We start from the raw sequence: 19,209 nt of genomic DNA, 5'->3' as shown, positions 1-19,209 counted from the left end.
ATTGTACAATTGTCAGAAAATGAAAGCATTCCAATTGTGACCTGTTCAACTATAGCAGTGGTGGTGAACCTATGGCACGCGTGCCAGAGGTGGCACTCAGAGCCCTCTCTGTTAGCACGCACGCCACTGCTGCCAGCAGCAGGTCCATCAGGCCACCATCGCCACCTGGAGCAGGAGCCCCACCCAGCCTTGTATCTGCACCCCGCAGCACGGTAGCAGCCATTTTGTGCCTTGTAGCACGGTGGCCCATTTTTGCGCCCCCGGTTTTTGCGTGCCACAGGTGGCACTCAGAAGCACCTCCCTCCCCCCCCCGAGGGCACCACAATGCTGATGTGGCCCTGGCACTTTGCGATAAATAAGTGGGTTTTGGGTTGAGGTTTGGGCACTCGGTCTCTAAAAGGTTTGCCATCACTGAACTATAGCAATGATTTCAAAAGTGTATTCCAAAATTCTGTTCCATATTCCATTTTTCTTATGGTCAAAAGGTATCAGTTTTTAGACTGGTGGACACAAAACCTGGACTTAGACCATGAAAGCATGTAAAATCATTTAAAGGATGGGAATATTATATGATTGCAAATCCACAAATACTTGCATTATGAGCAGGAGATAAAGCTCACTACAAGAAAGAAAAAAAATGGTTGCACCCTTGACTTACAACCATTCATTCAGCGACCATTCAAAGTTACAACAGTGCTTAACAAATGATGACAAGTAATTTGAGTCATCTCAGCAACCCCACAGGAATCACATGATTGCAACTGGGCACTTGACAACCGGTTCACACTTATGCCCCACAGTGATCACCATTTGCAACTGTTCCTTCTGATTTCCACGGAAAAATCAATGGGGAAGACAACTGGGAAGATCATAAGTTGCTGGGTAAGTCTCATCTTTGCACTTTCCTTCTGCCTCTCTGTGATCACACTATGCTGGCCACTCCCCAACTCTCGCCTTCCTTGTACCCTTCTCAACCTGCACCACACCTTCATATATCCTTCCCAATCTTCCCCTGCACCTTCCCCAATCCAGCTGTATCTCTTGCACAACCCCTTGCAGCCTCGGACACCCTCCCTAACCCACACTGTCTCTCTCACATACACTGTCATACACTGTCACACACACTCTCCCAATCCTCCCCTGCAGGGTCTAGGACATCTCACTGTGCCAAACCCACCACCGCATCCTGCCATGGACCACTTGCTGCAAGACAACTCGCCATGGCCAACTTGCCCAAAGACAACTTGCCACAGGACAATCCATATGGGATAACTCAACGCAAATAAATGTTATCCACCACAGTTTGTTCTACATTGTTTCCACTTTTATCAATGGAAATAATGTCAAAGAAACAATGGTATTAACCGTGGTGAGTTATCCCACTTGGAATTGTCCTGTGGCCAGTTGGCTGCAGCCAGTTCTCCCATGGTAAATTGGTGTGGTGAGATGGCCACAGAGAGATGGCCACACAAAGTTGGCCAATTACACTCCTGCAACCTCACATTCTCCTGACCCATGCCCACCCCAAAACACCCATGCTTACCTTTGCACCATCCACTCTTGTGCTTCCTTAGCTCCCACTGCACCCTTCATGTGCCCAACACCCTCCCCGACACACATCTCTCACATATAACCTCAAGCATCCTTCCTAACCTACACCTCATGCATCCCCATGCATCCCCATGCACCCCCTTGATCCTACCTTCACTCATTAGCAGTTTATTTATTTATTTTATTTATTTATGGGATTTGTATGCCGCCCTATCTCCCAAAGGACTCAGGGCGGCTAACAACAATAAAAACACAAAATACAAACATTAAAAGGTATTAAATCAAATTATCCCATAAATAGTCCGATTAAAAACACAATAAAACAAAATTAAGAAAACCTCCCTTCCATCAGTCCAGGTCAGCCTGTTGAAAAAGCCATATTTTAAGGTCGCAATGAAAGAAACGGAGATCCGGGACCATCCGGAGCTCCAAGGGGGGTTGATTCCAAAGGGCAGGTGCCCCCACAGAGAAGGCCCTCCCCCTGGGCGTCGCCAGTCGACATTGTCTGGCCGACGGCACCCTGAGGAGGCCCTCCCTGTGTGAGCACACAGGGCGATGGGCAGTCATTCCTGGCAGCAGACGGTCCTGCAAATATCCCGGACCTAAGCCATGTAGGGCTTTATAGGTAAGAACCAGCACCTTAAATTTCACCCGGAGGACAACCGGTAACCAATGCAGCTCACGCAGGAAGGGTGTAATATGGGAGTATCGGGACGCTCCCATCACAACCCGTGCAGCCGTATTCTGCACCAGTTGAAGCCTTCGGGTGGTCTTCAAGGGCAGTCCCATGTAGAGAGCATTGCAGTAGTCTATACGGGAGGTAACGAGCATGAGTGACCGTACGTAGGGCATCTCAGTCCAGATAGGGGCGCAACTGGCGCACCAGGCAAACCTGGGCAAATGCCCCCCTGGCCACAGCTCCTATATGATCTTCTAAACTGTTAGTTAGTTAGTTACCGATCTATGGACCAGTGACTTGTAATTTCCTGCCAGTTTTGCCAATGTCTTTAGTTGTCCCTACCATGCAAATACATGAGATTTGATTAATGACGGCAATCCTGATTGCCGTCATTAAGCAATTTTGTCATGCTTTATGATTATCTCACTTAGCTATAGAAATTCCAGTCCCAATTGCTGTAGGAAGAAGAGGACTACTTGAACACGCATTAATTGAATATATTTTCTAGGACTTTGAAAGGTATACCTCCTTTCAAGTTGCCGTGGTAGCGACAGCAGCAAGATTGCTCTATGCACAAAAGTAAAGGAGGCCTCAATTCCTACGATGGACGAATGGTTACATAAGCTGATGGAATTAGCAGAGATGGCCAAATTGACTGTGCTGATAAAAGAAAAGAACATAAGTACTTTTGTTTGTACTTGGAAATCACTTCTGAACTTTGTGCTTGAGGTAGAAAAAAATACCATGATTTTGGGTTTTACCAATCAGACTGATTTGCTGATACAGAAATGGCTAGTGCATACTACTATAGAAATGTAAAAAGTTGAGATTTGATTTTAATGTCTGATTTTACTGCAAGTCAGAAGTCAATGCCTTTTTTCTTCCCCTCTCCTTCTTTACACCTTTTGTTTTCCCTTTCTACTATTGTCCCTTACTATTTGCTTTTGTATTTTCACATTTTATGTTATAAATGAAGAAATCCAATAACAAATAACAAATAACAAATCAAGTTACCGTGGTAATTACAGGTAATCCCCGAGTTATGAGCGTACACTTAATGCTTGTTCTAACTTACATGATAAGCAACCCCTAGTGCTTACGAGCAAATCCCGAAATTATGATTATTGCAGCACCATGGGAGTCATTCAAGTGGCTGAAGAGACTCTGCAACATTCACCCTGGTTATTCCATTCCTCCCTACCCCTGTGACAGGTCTCCCTAGGTACTAGGCCCGTGGCGGCAAACCTATGGCCACTGGTGGCACGCAGAGCCCTCTCTGTGGGCAAACGTGCCGTCACCCCAGTCCTAGGCCTGCAGCTGGGTTTTATAAAACCTTTTTGCTTTAGGCCTCCGCCGCCGTGTGCAAAAAAAAAAGGTTCAATCAATCATTTTCAACTTCTCATGGGGAAAAAAAGATTTTGCAAAGTTGGAATTGATTGAACTTTTTAGTCCCACCCAGTCTGCTGTTACCACTGCAGCCACGCCGACCCAATGGGCCACACCCACCCAATGGGCCACGCCCACCCGGCACATGACAATACATAAGTGTATTTTGGGTTGCAGTTTGGGCACTTGGTCTCTAAAAGGTTTGCCATCACTGCACTAGGCCTTCAATACTCACCCTGTGAAGCTCAAGATCCTTTACTTTCTTGGCTGCTCCAGGTTTTCGGTGTGTTCGTAGAGAATGGAGGCCTAAAGATCACACAAGTTCAGTGGGGCAAGATCTCACGATACTGATCTTGCATAATCTCATGGTACTTTAGGCCTCTGTTCTCTGCAACAGAGAACAGAACTGAAGCCAGGAGACACTTTTGCATGCCTCCAGAGGCTGGATTGGGACGGCAGAGGCGTTTTCCAGGCCGCTGTCACCCGGATCTGAGGCAGAGAGACGCTTCCACGTGCCTCCAGCAGCCTGGTCCAGGCACAGAAGGCCTTTTCCAGGGAATGCAGCCCATTTCCAGGAGGCAGCAGAAGCAACCCCCGGCCTCAGATCTGGGTGACAGCAGCCTGGAAAAGGCCTCCGACACCCTGATCCGGCCTCCAGAGGCACGCGGAAGCATCCCCCAGGCTGATCTGGGCAGTAGCAGGAACCGCAGTAGAGAGGAGACAGATCTTTTCCAGGTGAGTCCAGTGCGGCAGGGAAGAGGAAGAATGAGGTATCTTAGTGGGTTGGGGAAGCCTTGGGGGCCTGTTCCATAACTAGGCCCTCCATGGCCTTCCCTACCGAGATAACTCATGTTCACTTAACAAGCTGTGTACATCTTAACGAGCAAGGGAGTGATCTTGTTCGAGATCCGAGATTCACTCACGGGTTTTCAAGGCTCCATTACACTCATAACTCGAGGACTACCTGTAATTCTATAGCACAAGGAACAAGGCTGAGATGCTGGTTTGCAGGGTTATATAAGGCTTATCCGAACCTTAGGTGGAGTTCCTAGGGCCGTGGTGGCGAAACGGTGGCACGCGTGCCCACAGGTGGCACGCAGAGCCTTCTCTGTGGGCACATGCACCGTCGCCCCAGTCCTAGGTCTTCAGCTGGGTTTTATAAAACCTTTTCACTTTAGGCCTCCGCCGTGTGCAGAAAAAAAAGATTCAGTCAATCAATCAATCAATTTCAACTTCTCGAGGGGAAAAAAAAGATCTCGCAAAGTTGGAACTGATTGAACTTTTTAGTGTCACCCAGTCTGCTGTTACCACCGCAGCCATGCTCATCCAATGGGTGACACCCACCAAATTGGCCACACCCACCCAATGGGCCACGCCCACTCAGCACCCGACAATACGTAAGTGGGTTTTGGGTTGCAGTTTAGACACTCGGTCTCTAAAAGGCTCGCCATCACTCTCCTAGGGGTTTTTAAAATTATTTCTATCAAATCACCATGGGGCAAAAATAATAGAAATTGTAGTTATTAAAACAAAATTTTAAAAAGTCAGGCTAATTTATCATGCTATAGAAAGACCATTTGATTATTTTTTTTAAGTACAACTCAGTAATGTAGTCAACAATTCTGGATGCCAGTTTTAACATTTAAACAGGTTAGATTTTGGCAGGGTTAACAACAGTTATGAACTTGCCTGATTATTAACACATGTATATATTTGTTTCATCTTTGTTATATGCCACTCAGAGTCATTTTGAATTGGGGGGCCACATAAATAAATAATCCATCTTGGTAGTTACATGATGTAATGAGAAAAATACTTTTCTCAGTGTCACACTCAATAATTGGATGTACCACATTAAGTGTTATAACTGGTCCTTGTTTTCCTTAAATTTAGGAAATTTAACAGTATGACACAGCATTATTCTAATGTTTATGATTCAGTGTTTCATTTTTAATAAGCAAAAATATTATTTATTTTTATTTTATTTAGAGCATTTATATGATTTATATGTATACATATAAATATATGAATATGACATATAAATATGATATAAACATATACATGAGAGCCAGTTATTTAGAATATTTATATAGAGAGCAAGTTTGGTCTAGTGATTAAGGCACCAGACTAGAAAGTGGGAGACCACAAGTTCAAGTCCCCCTTAGTCATGAAAGCCTGCTGACTAACTTGGAGCCAGTCACTCTTTCTTAGCCCAACCCAAGTCACAGTGTTGTTATTGTGGTGAAAAGAGGAGGAGGAAGGGGTGTTGGACATGAGTTATTTGAGTTATTTGTAAACAAAGCCCCATCTTCCATCAAACTCTGTAAGTTATACATAAATGCCTTAGATTTCTCTTCCGAGGTTGTTTTTAATTTCCAGCCGAGTTCCTCCGTATGTACAAGTACATGATAGTTGCATCAGCAAGCAATATTATGTTTTAAATTTTCCTAAAATAATTTCACATTATAATACATTTTAATCCTCTGTTAACAATCCTCTGAAACAAGAAATACTGAATTCCTGTTGGCATAAAACTACAGAAATAAGCCAAGCATGGAACAACCAACCACCTGAAAGCCACAAAGAATAACAAATACTGCTTAAACTTTCTTAAAACAATTAAAATGGATATTATTTAAGCAGATGTTTTAGCACAAAGAAAATGTTAATTCTTAGGAAGTTACAACTGACTGCTACTCTTAGCTTCCATAACAAGTGTCAAAAATACATATTTTAAATGTGACCTTATACATTATTTCAGCATTTAATTATTTTATTTTATTTTAGACTGTGGAAATAAAATATTACTAACATTAAAGTAAAAATCACTGTAATTCTTAGTAGTCAATTTTATCCAGAACTGTTCTCTTATTTTCCTAGAGAAGTAATCTAAACCTATTATTATTATTATATTCAAGGCAACAAGAATGCCCTTTTATTTGTTCATGACCTTTAACGTATATAGCTACATTACCAAGGTATTGCTATTGTTAAATGCCTTCTTTAATAAGCCAAGTATCATTCAATCAAAAAACTGAATGTAAGAGATTGTGTCACAACCACAAAAAAGAACACAATCACTCCATTCATTACTGAATGACAGTGAAACATAAAAGCACATCAAGCATTTAACCATCTGCAGATTATATGCTTTGTCATATTATCTATTCTTTAGCCTTTAAAAAAAATAGGTCAGAGGTTGATTCCAGGCTATTTAATGCCTTTTCATTCGATGGGTACAGCTGTTTTACAGAGAGAGAGAGAGAGAGAGAGAGAGAGAGAGAGAGAGAGAGAGAGAGAATAAAAATCATGAAGCCAAGTCAAAAATTGTTTTCCCTCTGGTAATTCTCAGCTATAATGCGCAACTATGTATTTTTCCATGCAAATAAATAATGCTATAAAATACAGATACATATGTGAATATAATAGAAATAGTAATCCGACTACATATTTTTCATGTTTTGAAGTTTATTAAAGACACGAAAATGGTTGGGAGAAATTTTAAAATGGGCTAATATCAATACAAAGCACTAGGAAATCAGTTTTTAGAAATTAATGTTTATTGAAATAAAATGACTATGTAGAACATGCTTCTGCCCATTTCATCATATCAAGTATCACTTGAGAAATACAAAAGTGGAATATAATGGGAAGGAGGTACTTAAGAAGCCCATAGCATTCAAAAAAGAGAGAGAAGGGAAGGGGAGTATTAATAATATTTTTGGAGCCAGAAGGATACCCAGCTTTCAAGTTCACCCATAGACATGGCAGCTCACTGGGGATTTTGGGCCACTCACTCTCTCTCAGCTTAGCCAACCCACAGGTCTGATGTTGTAGGGAAACAGGAGAGAAACTGTACCTACTGTATCCAGGGCTTTCACAAAACATTTTTACAGGGCTAACAGAAGACACTAAGAAACCTGCATTGGAAAATCCAACTTTTAAATTCTGAATTCAGTCTATATATTGCAGTTTTCATTCTGACAATAACTGTCAGCTATTTTTCATTATTACAAACCCTAACTCACTTTTAAAATATATTTTAGGCTATTAATAAAAAGGTAACTTTATTAGCAGACATAAAACTGTCAGAAATAAGAAAAGAAAGCCACAGAAGTGGAAGGAAAAAAAATATGCCACAGAAAGATGAAAAAAGGAAGTTGTGGTTTAGCGGTGATAACTATAGGAAACAAAGTTCCCCTAATATTATAGTCCTTATAGAAGAAATTGATACACATAGTACATTAAGGTTTTAGTACTTTTTAATGCTATGCTACAAAATCGCCTTTCAATTATATAGGACCCTGCCTATGATGTATACTCAGAGTTCTCTCCTAAACTTGACAAGCAATCATCCCTAATTCTCACTGTACCTTGTGGCACTGATATACAAAAGTGATACTTGAGCTTATTAATATGCTTGTCACGATGAGCAAATTTGAGTGTTGTACAGCTTAATTAAGATTTTCTATTCAAGAAAATATATTGGTGCACCAGAGGCAAATTAGAGAATTGTTAATGAACTCTGATTTAGAAAAGGATAAATTTGTATTTAGATAGATAGGAGAGTACATAGTTCTGCATATGTTTGAATAAGCACATCTAAAAATTCAGCTTATAGCTACTACTGCTATGACATATAATAATCCTGTCAGTCAGGAAAATTAAGCATCACTCTTGCAGAACAAGCAAACTTCAATCCATGTTAAACTGAAATTATTAAAAATATTAGTTATTATAGCCATTAATTTTTCTACACATTTGCACAAATACATGATATTGATTTAGAAATGTACCAGAATGCTAATCAAGAACTCAATAGAGTCTTTCTCTATTTGAGCAGGGGGAAGAGGATAATTCTGCAGTAAACTTATAGGGCTGAAACACATTTCTGCAAATTTCACCTCTTAGCCTCTTATAGGTAATATATTATAAATAACCGGTATAGTATGGTATGGTCTGGTATGGTGTGGTAGGGTAGGGTAGCGTTGGTGTGGTACAGTACGGTACGGTACGGTAGGTATGGTATGGTATGGTAGGTAGGGTAGGGTAAGGTAGGGTAGGATAGGGTATGAGGTATGAGGTACGAGGTATGAGATGAAATATGAGATGAGATTACATATATGATATATATGATGTGATATATGATATGATATATGATATGATGTAATGTAATGTAATGTAATATATCAAAGCTTCACTTTGTAAAATGGGCATAGACTGCCGGCTGCTTAAAACAGGAGTCCCCAACACCCCGGTCCATGGACTGGCAACAGGCCGCACGCAGCATGTCAGAAACCGGGTCATGCACACAAGCGAAGCCCTATCCATGGGATGCAGGTAGCATGCAAAACCACGCCCCCTCCACTCCACAGAAAAACCTCTCTCCATAGAACCGGTCCCTGGTGCACAAAAGGTTGGGGATTGGTGGCCTAAAAGTAGCCTGCAATTCAATCCTAAAATTCAATTATTGGAAATAAGTATAGTTGTTTGCATTTGCAATGGAAAACTAGTTTCCTATTCTAAAACCTGTTGGCTAATTTGGCACTGATTTATAAAAATCCATGTTAACTACTGGTAAATCATCTTAGTTTTCTTTAACTGCTTGCAAAATCAGTTATAAATTATAGTCATGAAGTATTAAGTTGGTTGCAATCATGAAGTGTTTCTAATTGGATTTACAGGTTATAGCAAAATCCTCATTCCTCTAAATAAAAGAACACAAAACCCCTAAATCATGAATACAAATCTCTGATTGTGTTAGATTAGATATCAGAGACAAGGTCTTTTAAAAAAAAATCTGCCACAGCAAAGAAATCACATTATTTCATAAATATACCATTTGTTTTAGTCCAAGCTTTTCTATTAAACTCACTTACAAAATATCAGATTGTTACATTAATCAAGAATAGATTAATTTGAAGCATTTTTTTATTTAAGCATTTCTTTAAGCATTTTTTTCTTTAGTATACAGTCTTTTTGTTATGCCCAAAATGTTTTTTTTCTCTTTCTGGAAATGTATTAATTGGCTGTTACTAATTTCTACCTGAACACTGGACAAAAACTTTCAGCCAATCAGCAGTAATGGATCTGTGCCTACTATTTTATTGACTAATGCACTCTTTATGTCTCCTGCACCTGGAAGACTTAAAAAAAATCTGCCAAATTGGGAAAAGTCAGAACACATGAAGAATTCTATAATAATAATGCTTCACATTCCCCCCAAATTTTGGAACATGAGTTGATTTGTTCTGAGTTTGGACAATCTGGATGAGCTGCTTTGATCTCACAGAAATGTACACTTTTTCTTTTTTGTGTGCAAAAGTTAAAGATTTAAAATCTTTCTTAACAATGCACCAGACCACATATAACGAATATATAAATTTTTCTATGCTTGATGGAGTTTAACAAAACTGTGGCTATTTAAGAAAGGCATTGCCAAATAAAACTTAAAAATGACTCACTGATTTCAATAAACCAATCTCTCTACAAATAACAAGATTATCTCCTAAAGTACAACATTTTAGCTCTTCTTAGCACTAGCACTTAGCAATAACACAGTTATATACCTCTTCATATTGCTTTACAGCACTCTCTGAGCAGCTTACAATGTCAGCATATGGCCTCCAACAATCTGAGTCCTCACCTCAGAAGGATGGAAAGCTAACTCAACCTTGAGACCCATCAGGATCGAACTCCAGGCTGTGGGCAGAGTTATGCTGCAATACTATGTTCTAATCACAGTGTCACCATAGCTGTTCTTAAATGGATGCTAACCTTATTTTAAAATAAGATGGAGGGGGACTGGTTCCTTATGATTCTTATTCTTAAAAGGCAGGGTACAAATAGAAATAATCCTATGATTCTTCATCAAGCTTTCTTCTATACAACCATGCACCTTAATTCATACATTTATCTCCAACTACCTGAAAAGTATGTATTAGAAACAGAAGTATCCTTTCAACTTTAGACACACTCTCTGAAACAGAAACAAAGCTACAGCTAAATATGAAGAGAACTGTCAACATCACTATCTTTATGCAAAACCTTTAACACAGACATGTCAAACACAAGGCCCGGGGCCCGGATCTGGCCCGCGAGGTGGTTTCATGTGGCCTGTGAAGCCATCCTGGAAACAGTGAGGGAACGGCCCCCACTGCCTTGGCCCTGGCCCAGAGACCCTCCTTCTACCAAAGACCCTCAGATCTGTCCCACTCCTGCCCAGGCCCCCATAGGCACCCGTGATGCGAATGATGTAGAGCTGGCCACGCCCACCCAGTAGGCCATACACACTCTAGCAACACCCACCCAGTAGGCCACGCCCACCCTGGCCATACCCACCTGGCCCCGAGGGCAACCGCAATGCTGCTGCAGCCCTCAATGAAATTGAGTTTGACACCCCTGCTTTAACAGTATCAACATTAATGATACTGTATAATAGACTTTCCCAAACAGCTGATTTGGTCAATTATGTTGTATCATAGGTTGCAAAGTACACTACATTTTCCCCATGTTTATCTATAAATCTATAACAATGTCTTAACATAAGGCACACCTTGTTCAAATACACCAGATGTAACAAGTGACATTGTTTTTAAATGTGGATCTATCACACCAATATTGTATAAGTATTCTGTTATATTACAAATACCAGCTTATTCCCTTCTGTCCCTTTTAAATGTTGTAGGGTCTTTTATAAGTATAAAATGTCTCTTTTAAAATTTCTGCCCACAGAGGATACAGGAAAAAGATTGACCTGGGACTACAAGCTAAACTGGAAAACCTCATACATTATAAATATGACATAACAAACTGAAGAATGTTTCTTTCAAATTCTGTAACTGCCTGATGAAATAAACTGAAGAATCTGAATATTCACTTTACCATGAAGTAATTACTAGTGTCAGTTCAGGCTTGAGATAAATAATTAGGCACTTCATATGCTATGTACTAAAAACTCAAAATATTTATCAAAGGGAGAAGAAGCTAAGTCTTCATTTTTCCTCTCTGAAAATACTGCTCAAGAGTAAAATTTAATTATCTACCCAAAACAATCCCCATCCATAACTCTGATTTCACACCAATATTTTTATTTTTAGAGATAATTTGCAGGAAAAGATTACTGAACTTCATAATACCTGATGCAACTGAGCAAAGAACAAGTCTCTAAGAGAACTATAAGTTTCAGAGAAATGTAAGATTGTACAAGACTTTCCAGCCTCTTATTGTTTCAAGACTTGTTCATTCAACTCTTTATTAATATTAGAATTATAAGGCAAGTATTTAAAATTTACACAAGTAGAATACACAACTTCCAGCAACACAAGGATCACATCAGGCCTTGTACCTTCCAATGGACAGTGGCAAGATACATCTTTGAGAAGTTTCACTAGCTTTGTCAGTGGAAGAGTTAAAAATTCAGGTAGCATTATCAACAGTAGGTTTACAGTAGAGGCGGTGAATTGTTTTCTCTCTCTGCTGAGAACATACTTGATCTTTGAACAAAAAAGTAGGGTAATAACAAAAACTGAATCTAACTGTATTTCATGAGCATCTGTCCTTAATATAAAATGCAGTTAATATGATCACTCTTCAATAAAATATTTACTAACTTCCCTTTCATGTTAAAAATTATAATTTGGCAATCACTTTTGGAGGTTTACACAGGCCTGTGCTCAAGACATTTGGGGACTGCCCGTAATTCTAGAACTTCAGACTGTGTGTGTCTCACTTACGAGTAATATTACAATCATACCTCTCCTTAATTCTCTCCTAGCAAGCTAAGAAGAAACTCAGACCCAAGGAGAAAGCAACAAGCCATGAATTCCAGTTCAGATCTAATGGTGAACTAAAAAATTATGAAGACATTCTGGATTTAGAGAAACCATGGAGGAGCAATAAAGTAGCATTGATCGGAACACAAAATCCTTGTGGCTTACTGTTATATTCGAACACATTCAATGTGTTGTTCTGTATAAAAACATTACATTTTTTTTTGCAAAATAAGTATACAGTGCCAAGGCTAACTTGGGAGTTTTCCCTAGATTCTTTCTCAATGCTTTCCATGTATAGGGGGGTCTTTTTGATAAAAGATTATCTAGAATATGCATCATCATCAAGAAGAAAATGTTCCTGCAATCAGCTCAATTCTAAATTGATGGTATGGTACATACTCAGGTGCCTAAGTTGCATGATGTTTACAGAGCAGTAAAAATAAACACTCCGAGAATGTCTGATTTACATTTTACTTAGACAGAATTTACATACTGAAGTTATACACTGGCGACAGTCTGGTAAAGACAAATTACCACAAATGCATTCACTTCAATATCAAGCCTCTGAAGAGGATTTGCTCATACTGGTAACATATTAACAACAGTACTTGTATATGCTCTACCACAAGGAACCATGAGGCAGATTCGATTCATGGGTTACAACCACTAATTCCAGACTACTGGTCACACTTTTTCACTTTTTATTCACTGTTACTTGAACTAGCTCAGACAGGTCACTGAGAAAATGAACAGAATTTTCTGCATTAAAAAAGTAAGTCACTGTACTATCACTCCTCATTTATCAAAAGTAGTAATCCATAATTATGTGGCTCTGATAGCCATACTGCCTGGAAATTTTGAGACTTGTAGGCAAGGATTACCCAGAACTTCAAATTTAAAGGCAAAAAGGTGCTTGAAACAGCAGCCTCTAGCTGTAGTACCTTAAATCATTTTTAGGTACTAAACATGGCTGCAGAGGACCTCATGAGTTCAGGAAAAGACACAGATGCTTTAATTAGTTAGAGGAAGGCGCTATGTAGGCAACCCAGTACTGAAGTTTCCTTTGAAGCTAAAGCGCTGTACAGCCTTGTTGCAAATTCAACTCATCAGGTGGGCAGGTTTATTTATTTATTTTATTTATTTATTTTATTTTAATTCCATTTATATCCCGCCCTTCTCCGAAGACTCAGGGCGGCTTACAAGCTTAGCAGTAGCCTTCATTCTATGTATATGCCTGCTTATTAGGGCTTTCACACACACCCCCAAGCGGCATTATTACAAAGTCAGCTTAATTGCCCCCAACAATCTGGGTCCTCATTTTACCTACCTCGGAAGGATGGAAGGCTGAGTCAACCTTAAAACTACTATCAATAATATGGAAGAAACAGGATCCAGATGTCAATAAAAATAGTTTGTGCCATTTGTGCACTTTAAGGGAGTGACAGGAGGAAAATTGACACACTCAGCTTAAAGTATAAAAACATCATAAAAATTTAGCCCCATCTTCATGCTGTTTTAGAGATTGCCAGACACATTAGTATGGAAACTTCAGAATGGCTGATTCTTGTTTCTATTTGGGCTTTCTCCAATCACTGAGATAAACAAGGAACTTCAATCCATTATTTAAGAGGACATGAAATCAGGAAAAGAGGACCTGAATGTTGTAGGTGGAGCAGTCATCACTCAGCAGGGGATGCTTTTGAAGGACACTCTTGGGATTCTGGTAAATGGTATGACTACATTAATGTAGGTGTTTAGGTCTTTCATAGAAAATATCATTCTCCAGTTTAATCCATTTCTGGTAATTGGTCATCAGTATTATTAAATAAGAGTCATATAATAATGCTCTACATCCAATCTCCCGGTTTTAGTTATTCAGAAAAAGGTTAGTTGCCAGAGTATTTCAAAATACTTTTCTAGTCTCTTGCTTTTGAGTTTCAGTAGCCACTAATGATTGGGCAGGGCCACAGAAAACTAATGAGATCTGGATACCTACCTCTGATCCTGCTGCACCTATTTGTATCAAATACTAAGCTTTAAAGATGAATCAACTATCACATATGAAAGTTCTGCCTCTGTACACCCACAGAGAGAAAAGAAAGAAGTTTCACAATCTCAACCCATTTAGTGCCATTTCTGATATTAGCAGCTTTTGCATAAAAAACTCAAAGCAGATTTTCCCGTTCAAAATACCTATGCATACAATGCCAATCACCGTGCACAAGGAATAGTAACAGGTGACTTTGCCTACAGTGTGTTACAGAAGTCAGTGCTTACCTTTTCTTTGGTTCTTAGGTACCTCTGTAGAGCCTGGTGGGTTAAATCTCTAACCCGGATTTGTCCATCTTTACAGGGAACTACAATCCCCGTCTTGCCAAAACAAACTGTCACTTTCATCTCATCCAAATAAAAACAAAGGCAGCTAAGGATTTTTTTAAAAAAAATGGCACATTCAGAAATGGGGGGGAGAGTACCAAGCAGTCTCGCAGTAATTGGGACCTTGTTTTGAAATGTAAAACTCAGCAAACTGTAAACTCCAGAAGAAAAAGGGAAACTATTCTCGGCAGCAGCAGGTGTTTATGTTTAACACTGCGGGAAGGAAGGAAGGAAGGAAGGAAGGAAGGAAGGAAGGAAGGAAGGAAGGAAGGAAGAGAAAGGGGGGGACAAGGAGCCAGAATTCCTCAGAAAGGGCAGCAAAGAGGCCTGGCAGGCAAAGACAAGCTTCAAACCACTCAGCCCTCGTCTTGGAGGGAAGCGAAACGGCAACAAAGCTCACACAGAAGTTTCTCAAGGAGGAGAGAGAGAGAGAGAGAGAGAGAAGAAGAAGAAGGTAGGGTTTAATCTGCAGAAAGTGCCGCCCGAAGCCAACCAACTCTGCAACTGAGCACGGGGGGGGGGAGATTGAGCAACTACTCTGACTCCCGCTTTTGCACGCGCACCCCTTAAACGGGAACCCAGAGATGCGAGAGGTTGGGAAGCGGTAGTAGCCCCACGCGACCCCGGCAAGCAGACATAGAAAAAGCAGGTCGCTGCACTGACTCTTCCCCCTCCCCCGCCTCTCCTCAAATTGCTCTCCTCGGGGGCGGGAGGAAGAAGGAAGCTCTCGCAGGCCGAGCCTAGGGCTACAGCAAACCGCAGCACCCGCCGCGCCCCATGCCGGGCCCGGCGACTCTTTCTTCTTCCCACCCCGCGAATTTCCCTCTCTCTCTCTCTCTCTCTCTCTCTCTCTCTCTCTTCCGGGCCTCTCCGCCGCCCCTTCAAGCACGGCAACTTCAACTCCCGCCCCTTCTCGCGCGCCCGCGTCCCCGGCTCTCTCGTTCCTCCCGCCTCCCCTCCCGCCCGCGGCTCAGCGCTGCAGCAATAGCTCCCAAGGTCTGCGCTTGGGGTGTGGGTGGGTCGGTGGGTGTTGCTTCCTGTCTGCTCCCACCCAGCCAGCGAGCCCTGGCCTGGCTCTTAAAGGGTCCGCCGCGCTGCCTCGCTTGCCCGGCGCTGAAGTCCGGAAGAGGGACGCACCCGCAAAACCCAACTCCAAGAAGTCCCGCTGGGCCTGGCAAGAGAAGGCGGGAGAGCCACGGGAGGAGGGGGCCTTTGCAACTGGCCTTTTTGAGTTATAAGGAAAGCAGATCCGGGAGAAACAATAAAGTCCTGGGCTTGTTTCTTTTCACGACAGTTAAGGCAGCGTTTCCCAACCTTAGGAACTTGAAGATGCGTGGACTTCAACTCCCAGAATTCCCCAGCCAGCTATGCTGGCTGGGGAATTCTGGGAGTTGAAGTCCACGCATCTTCAAGTTCCTAAGGTTGGGAAACGCTGAGTTAAGGGAACCTTTTGTAACCACTCCAGGTCTACGCGCAGTTTTTTTTTTTTTTTGCTTTATAGTAAACGGGCCCGAAAACTCCGTTTGGGCCGCAGCCAAATTCTCTCGCTCCAACGTTTTGGATTGGTTGCTTCGGATTACGTCTTTTGGAAAGAATGCTGCCTACCTCCTCTCCTTTATGCAAAGCAGCTGGAAAAACAGGCGGGGAAATTCTTAAAATGTCCTATTAACTAGTAAAAAGAAAAAAAAAAGCAGGACTCTAGTGTATTTTGGCATATTGAGATTTATTTCCGGTCCTGCAGCATAGATGCACTTATTTTGTGCCTTCAAGTCAGCCTTGCCTCCAGGTGACTACTTGGGACTACTGGCAGTTTTCCTGGCGAGGTTTTTTTGGAAGTGTCCTTGCTTCCTTTCTAGTGCTGAGAGAATGACTTGCCAAAGTCACCCAGATGGCTTTGTGGTTAAAGCAGAACCAGAACTCTTAACTGCTACATCATAAACTATTTTAACAATAAGCATTGAGTTTGTCCCAAAGCCAAATAAACCAGATAATGGTGGAGCAGTGGGCTAATGCCTCCTTAAGTAACACCAGCTGCCTGCAATTAGTGCAGGTTCGCATCCCACCAGGCTCAAGGTTGACTCAGCCTTCCATCCTTCTGAGGTAGGTAAAATGAGGACCCAGATTGTTGGGCGCAATAAGCTGACTGTAATAATGCCGCTTGGGGGGTGTGTGTGAAAGCCCTAATAAGCAGGCATATACATAGAATGAAGGCTATTGCTAAGCACATTGGTTTGTGCTTAAATTGTAAGCCACCCTGAGTCTTCGGAGAAGGGCGGGATATAAATGGGATTTTTTAAAAAAGGACAAAACTCTTAACTTTCCTAGACAGAGTGATTTTTTTAGCTCTTAATAGTTTTATTCCACTTTTAGTTGCTGAGATATGAAAACAGTAAAAACATAAAAGACAACCTAAGTCTTTTATGCAACCTAAATCATTAAAAGACATATTAGTTGGAATCATGTACTATTTTGTGATGTACTGTACTGTACTGCATGTACTGAAAAGAACTAAAATTAGTGAATATAAGTAGTAACCCAAAGTTTGAAACATTTCTGGGTCTGAAGGTGTAATCTTTCTTTCATTCCTAGCGCCCAACTGAGGTGCCCGTATTCCAGCTTCAGTTGTATAAAAAAATAATATATTTTGACATCCATTGCCTTAGAAACAAAGTCAAGTGACCTGTTCTGGGTGTGATCAGAAGTGTCTGGTTACAATTCTGCTTCCACTGCAGCCATTTATTTCCCAATCTTTAGCTTTCTTCATTAACTCTTTGTTTCCTGATTTTATTTTAGATCTGTCTTCCACCACCCCCTTTCCCCCCAAAAAGATGTTTATGACACCAAATGCTCTTCAGATTTCTACAAAGCAAGAGGAAGCAGAGCTCCACTAGCTTATGTGTGAACAAAGAACCGATGCTTCTCACTATTTTGCTTAAACAGTATTGTGAAATACATTGATCCCTCAAGGTGCAACACCATTACTTTTCCTTGCACTTCCAGAAAATATAAGAAATCTTGAATACAGTAGGAATTTTGTTGTTTATTTGCCCTTTCCCAACATTTATCAGTTTTAATCACTTTACTCCCATGAGCAAAGAAGATTGTCTACCAATTATTCATTTTCAATTGGGACACTACAGAATCCAGCTAGCTGCAAAATCATGAGATCTACTTCCCTGTCCTCTAGAGCTATTTCTGCCCTAGGGTTTCCCCATGATGTTTGCTTATTTCCTATTACTTTAACTTTGGAAATAGAATGTGAAACAAAAAATACGCAACCCAGTCTAGAGAAGTACAAATGAGGATCAAGAGGCAAATCCTATTCCTGCTGCAGTACCTTGATGGGTAAATGTTTTTCATTGTTGGATTGTGATATGTTTTAAGGAGATTGTGGTTCACCTTCCCTAGTATGACGGACAGAAACTCCATTGCTACCAGAAAAGCACTTTTATTTTTATTTTTATGAAGTTAAAGATATACGGTCATTTCAATAGAACAAATGCATCCTCTACCCACAAACACCCAAAGTCTGTTTCAGAAATTAGAGAACTTTCCATAACTCTAATTTCTAATTGGGGAAGAGGAAGGAAGGCATGCCCCACTGTTCAAGTGAAAGTCAATTTCAAGTTGGATTGACCCCCATGGGAAGCCATTGTATTTGAATTTGGCCACTGTTTTCAACTAGTCTTGCATATTATGCACAAGGACTGGCAGCTGCCTTCAGGATTTCAGAAAGGGTTTTTTTTTCCCCAGTCCTGCTTCGTTTTCAGAAAATAAACCTAGAACTTTCTGTATTCAATGCATGTGCTCTGCAGGGAATGACAATTTGCTACTTGGCAGAATGTCATCTCTGATCAATTCTCATCTGTGGTAGGTAAGTGGCCACCTGTACCTATCTAAGCAGTCTCTTCCCTATTTAATTAGCATATGAGCAGCTATGTGATCTGAATCCACCCTAAGCAGATGAATCACAAATTTTGCAAAGATGGGGGGGGGGCTCACAAATTTGGAACATCATTCCTCTTCTAATTTGGTAGGGCTTATCTAATTTACAGGTGGTCAAATGGCAGCCTAAGAACCAGATGTGGCTCCTGTGTATATTTTATCTGTCCTGTACTTTTAAGAAACATAGCTTTAATATACATTTCCGGGATAGGTTTTGCATATACAGTAATACATAAGCATTATTGTGTGAAAAACTACATCTGAGCATAAGTGTTTCAAAGCTGGAAAGCATTTACTTCTGGACAGTGCCAATTTTCCGTCCACCCCATCTTACCTGAAGGCAAGTGGCCAATGCAATAAAATGATGATAATCTTTTGGTCTAGAGAATCAGATCAAAATATCCCATTATCTCCATATGTAACATGTTTCTTATGGGAAAAGAAAAAAAAACTGATTAAGCTTTTCTGGTATTTACCCTCCTCATGCTGGATGACTCA

The 19,209-nt window shown here is 40.8% G+C and overlaps 1 protein-coding gene across 4 annotated transcripts in view; it reads right to left on the bottom strand.

Moving 5' to 3' along the window:
- PARD3B (par-3 family cell polarity regulator beta) overlaps nt 1–15,698 on the bottom strand; it is a 600,416-nt gene extending 584,718 nt beyond the window's left edge. For 2 of the 4 annotated variants that reach the window (XM_081312947.1, XM_081312948.1), the window contains exon 1: nt 14,668–15,697. In XM_081312947.1, the coding sequence (XP_081169073.1) occupies nt 14,668–14,787 (120 nt within the window). In that variant the 5' untranslated portion in view covers nt 14,788–15,697. Of the gene's footprint in view, nt 1–14,667 lie in introns of all 4 variants that reach the window. The other 2 variants (XM_081312950.1, XM_081312949.1) reach the window with 2 other exon arrangements.
- Nucleotides 15,699–19,209: the final 3,511 nt, after the last annotated feature.

Source organism: Vipera berus (genome assembly GCF_964194415.1).
Source record: "Vipera berus genome assembly, chromosome: 1".
Taxonomy (NCBI): Eukaryota; Metazoa; Chordata; class Lepidosauria; order Squamata; family Viperidae; genus Vipera; species Vipera berus.
Note: the sequence above shows the minus strand (reverse complement) of the source record. Positions and strands in the feature narration are given on the sequence as shown.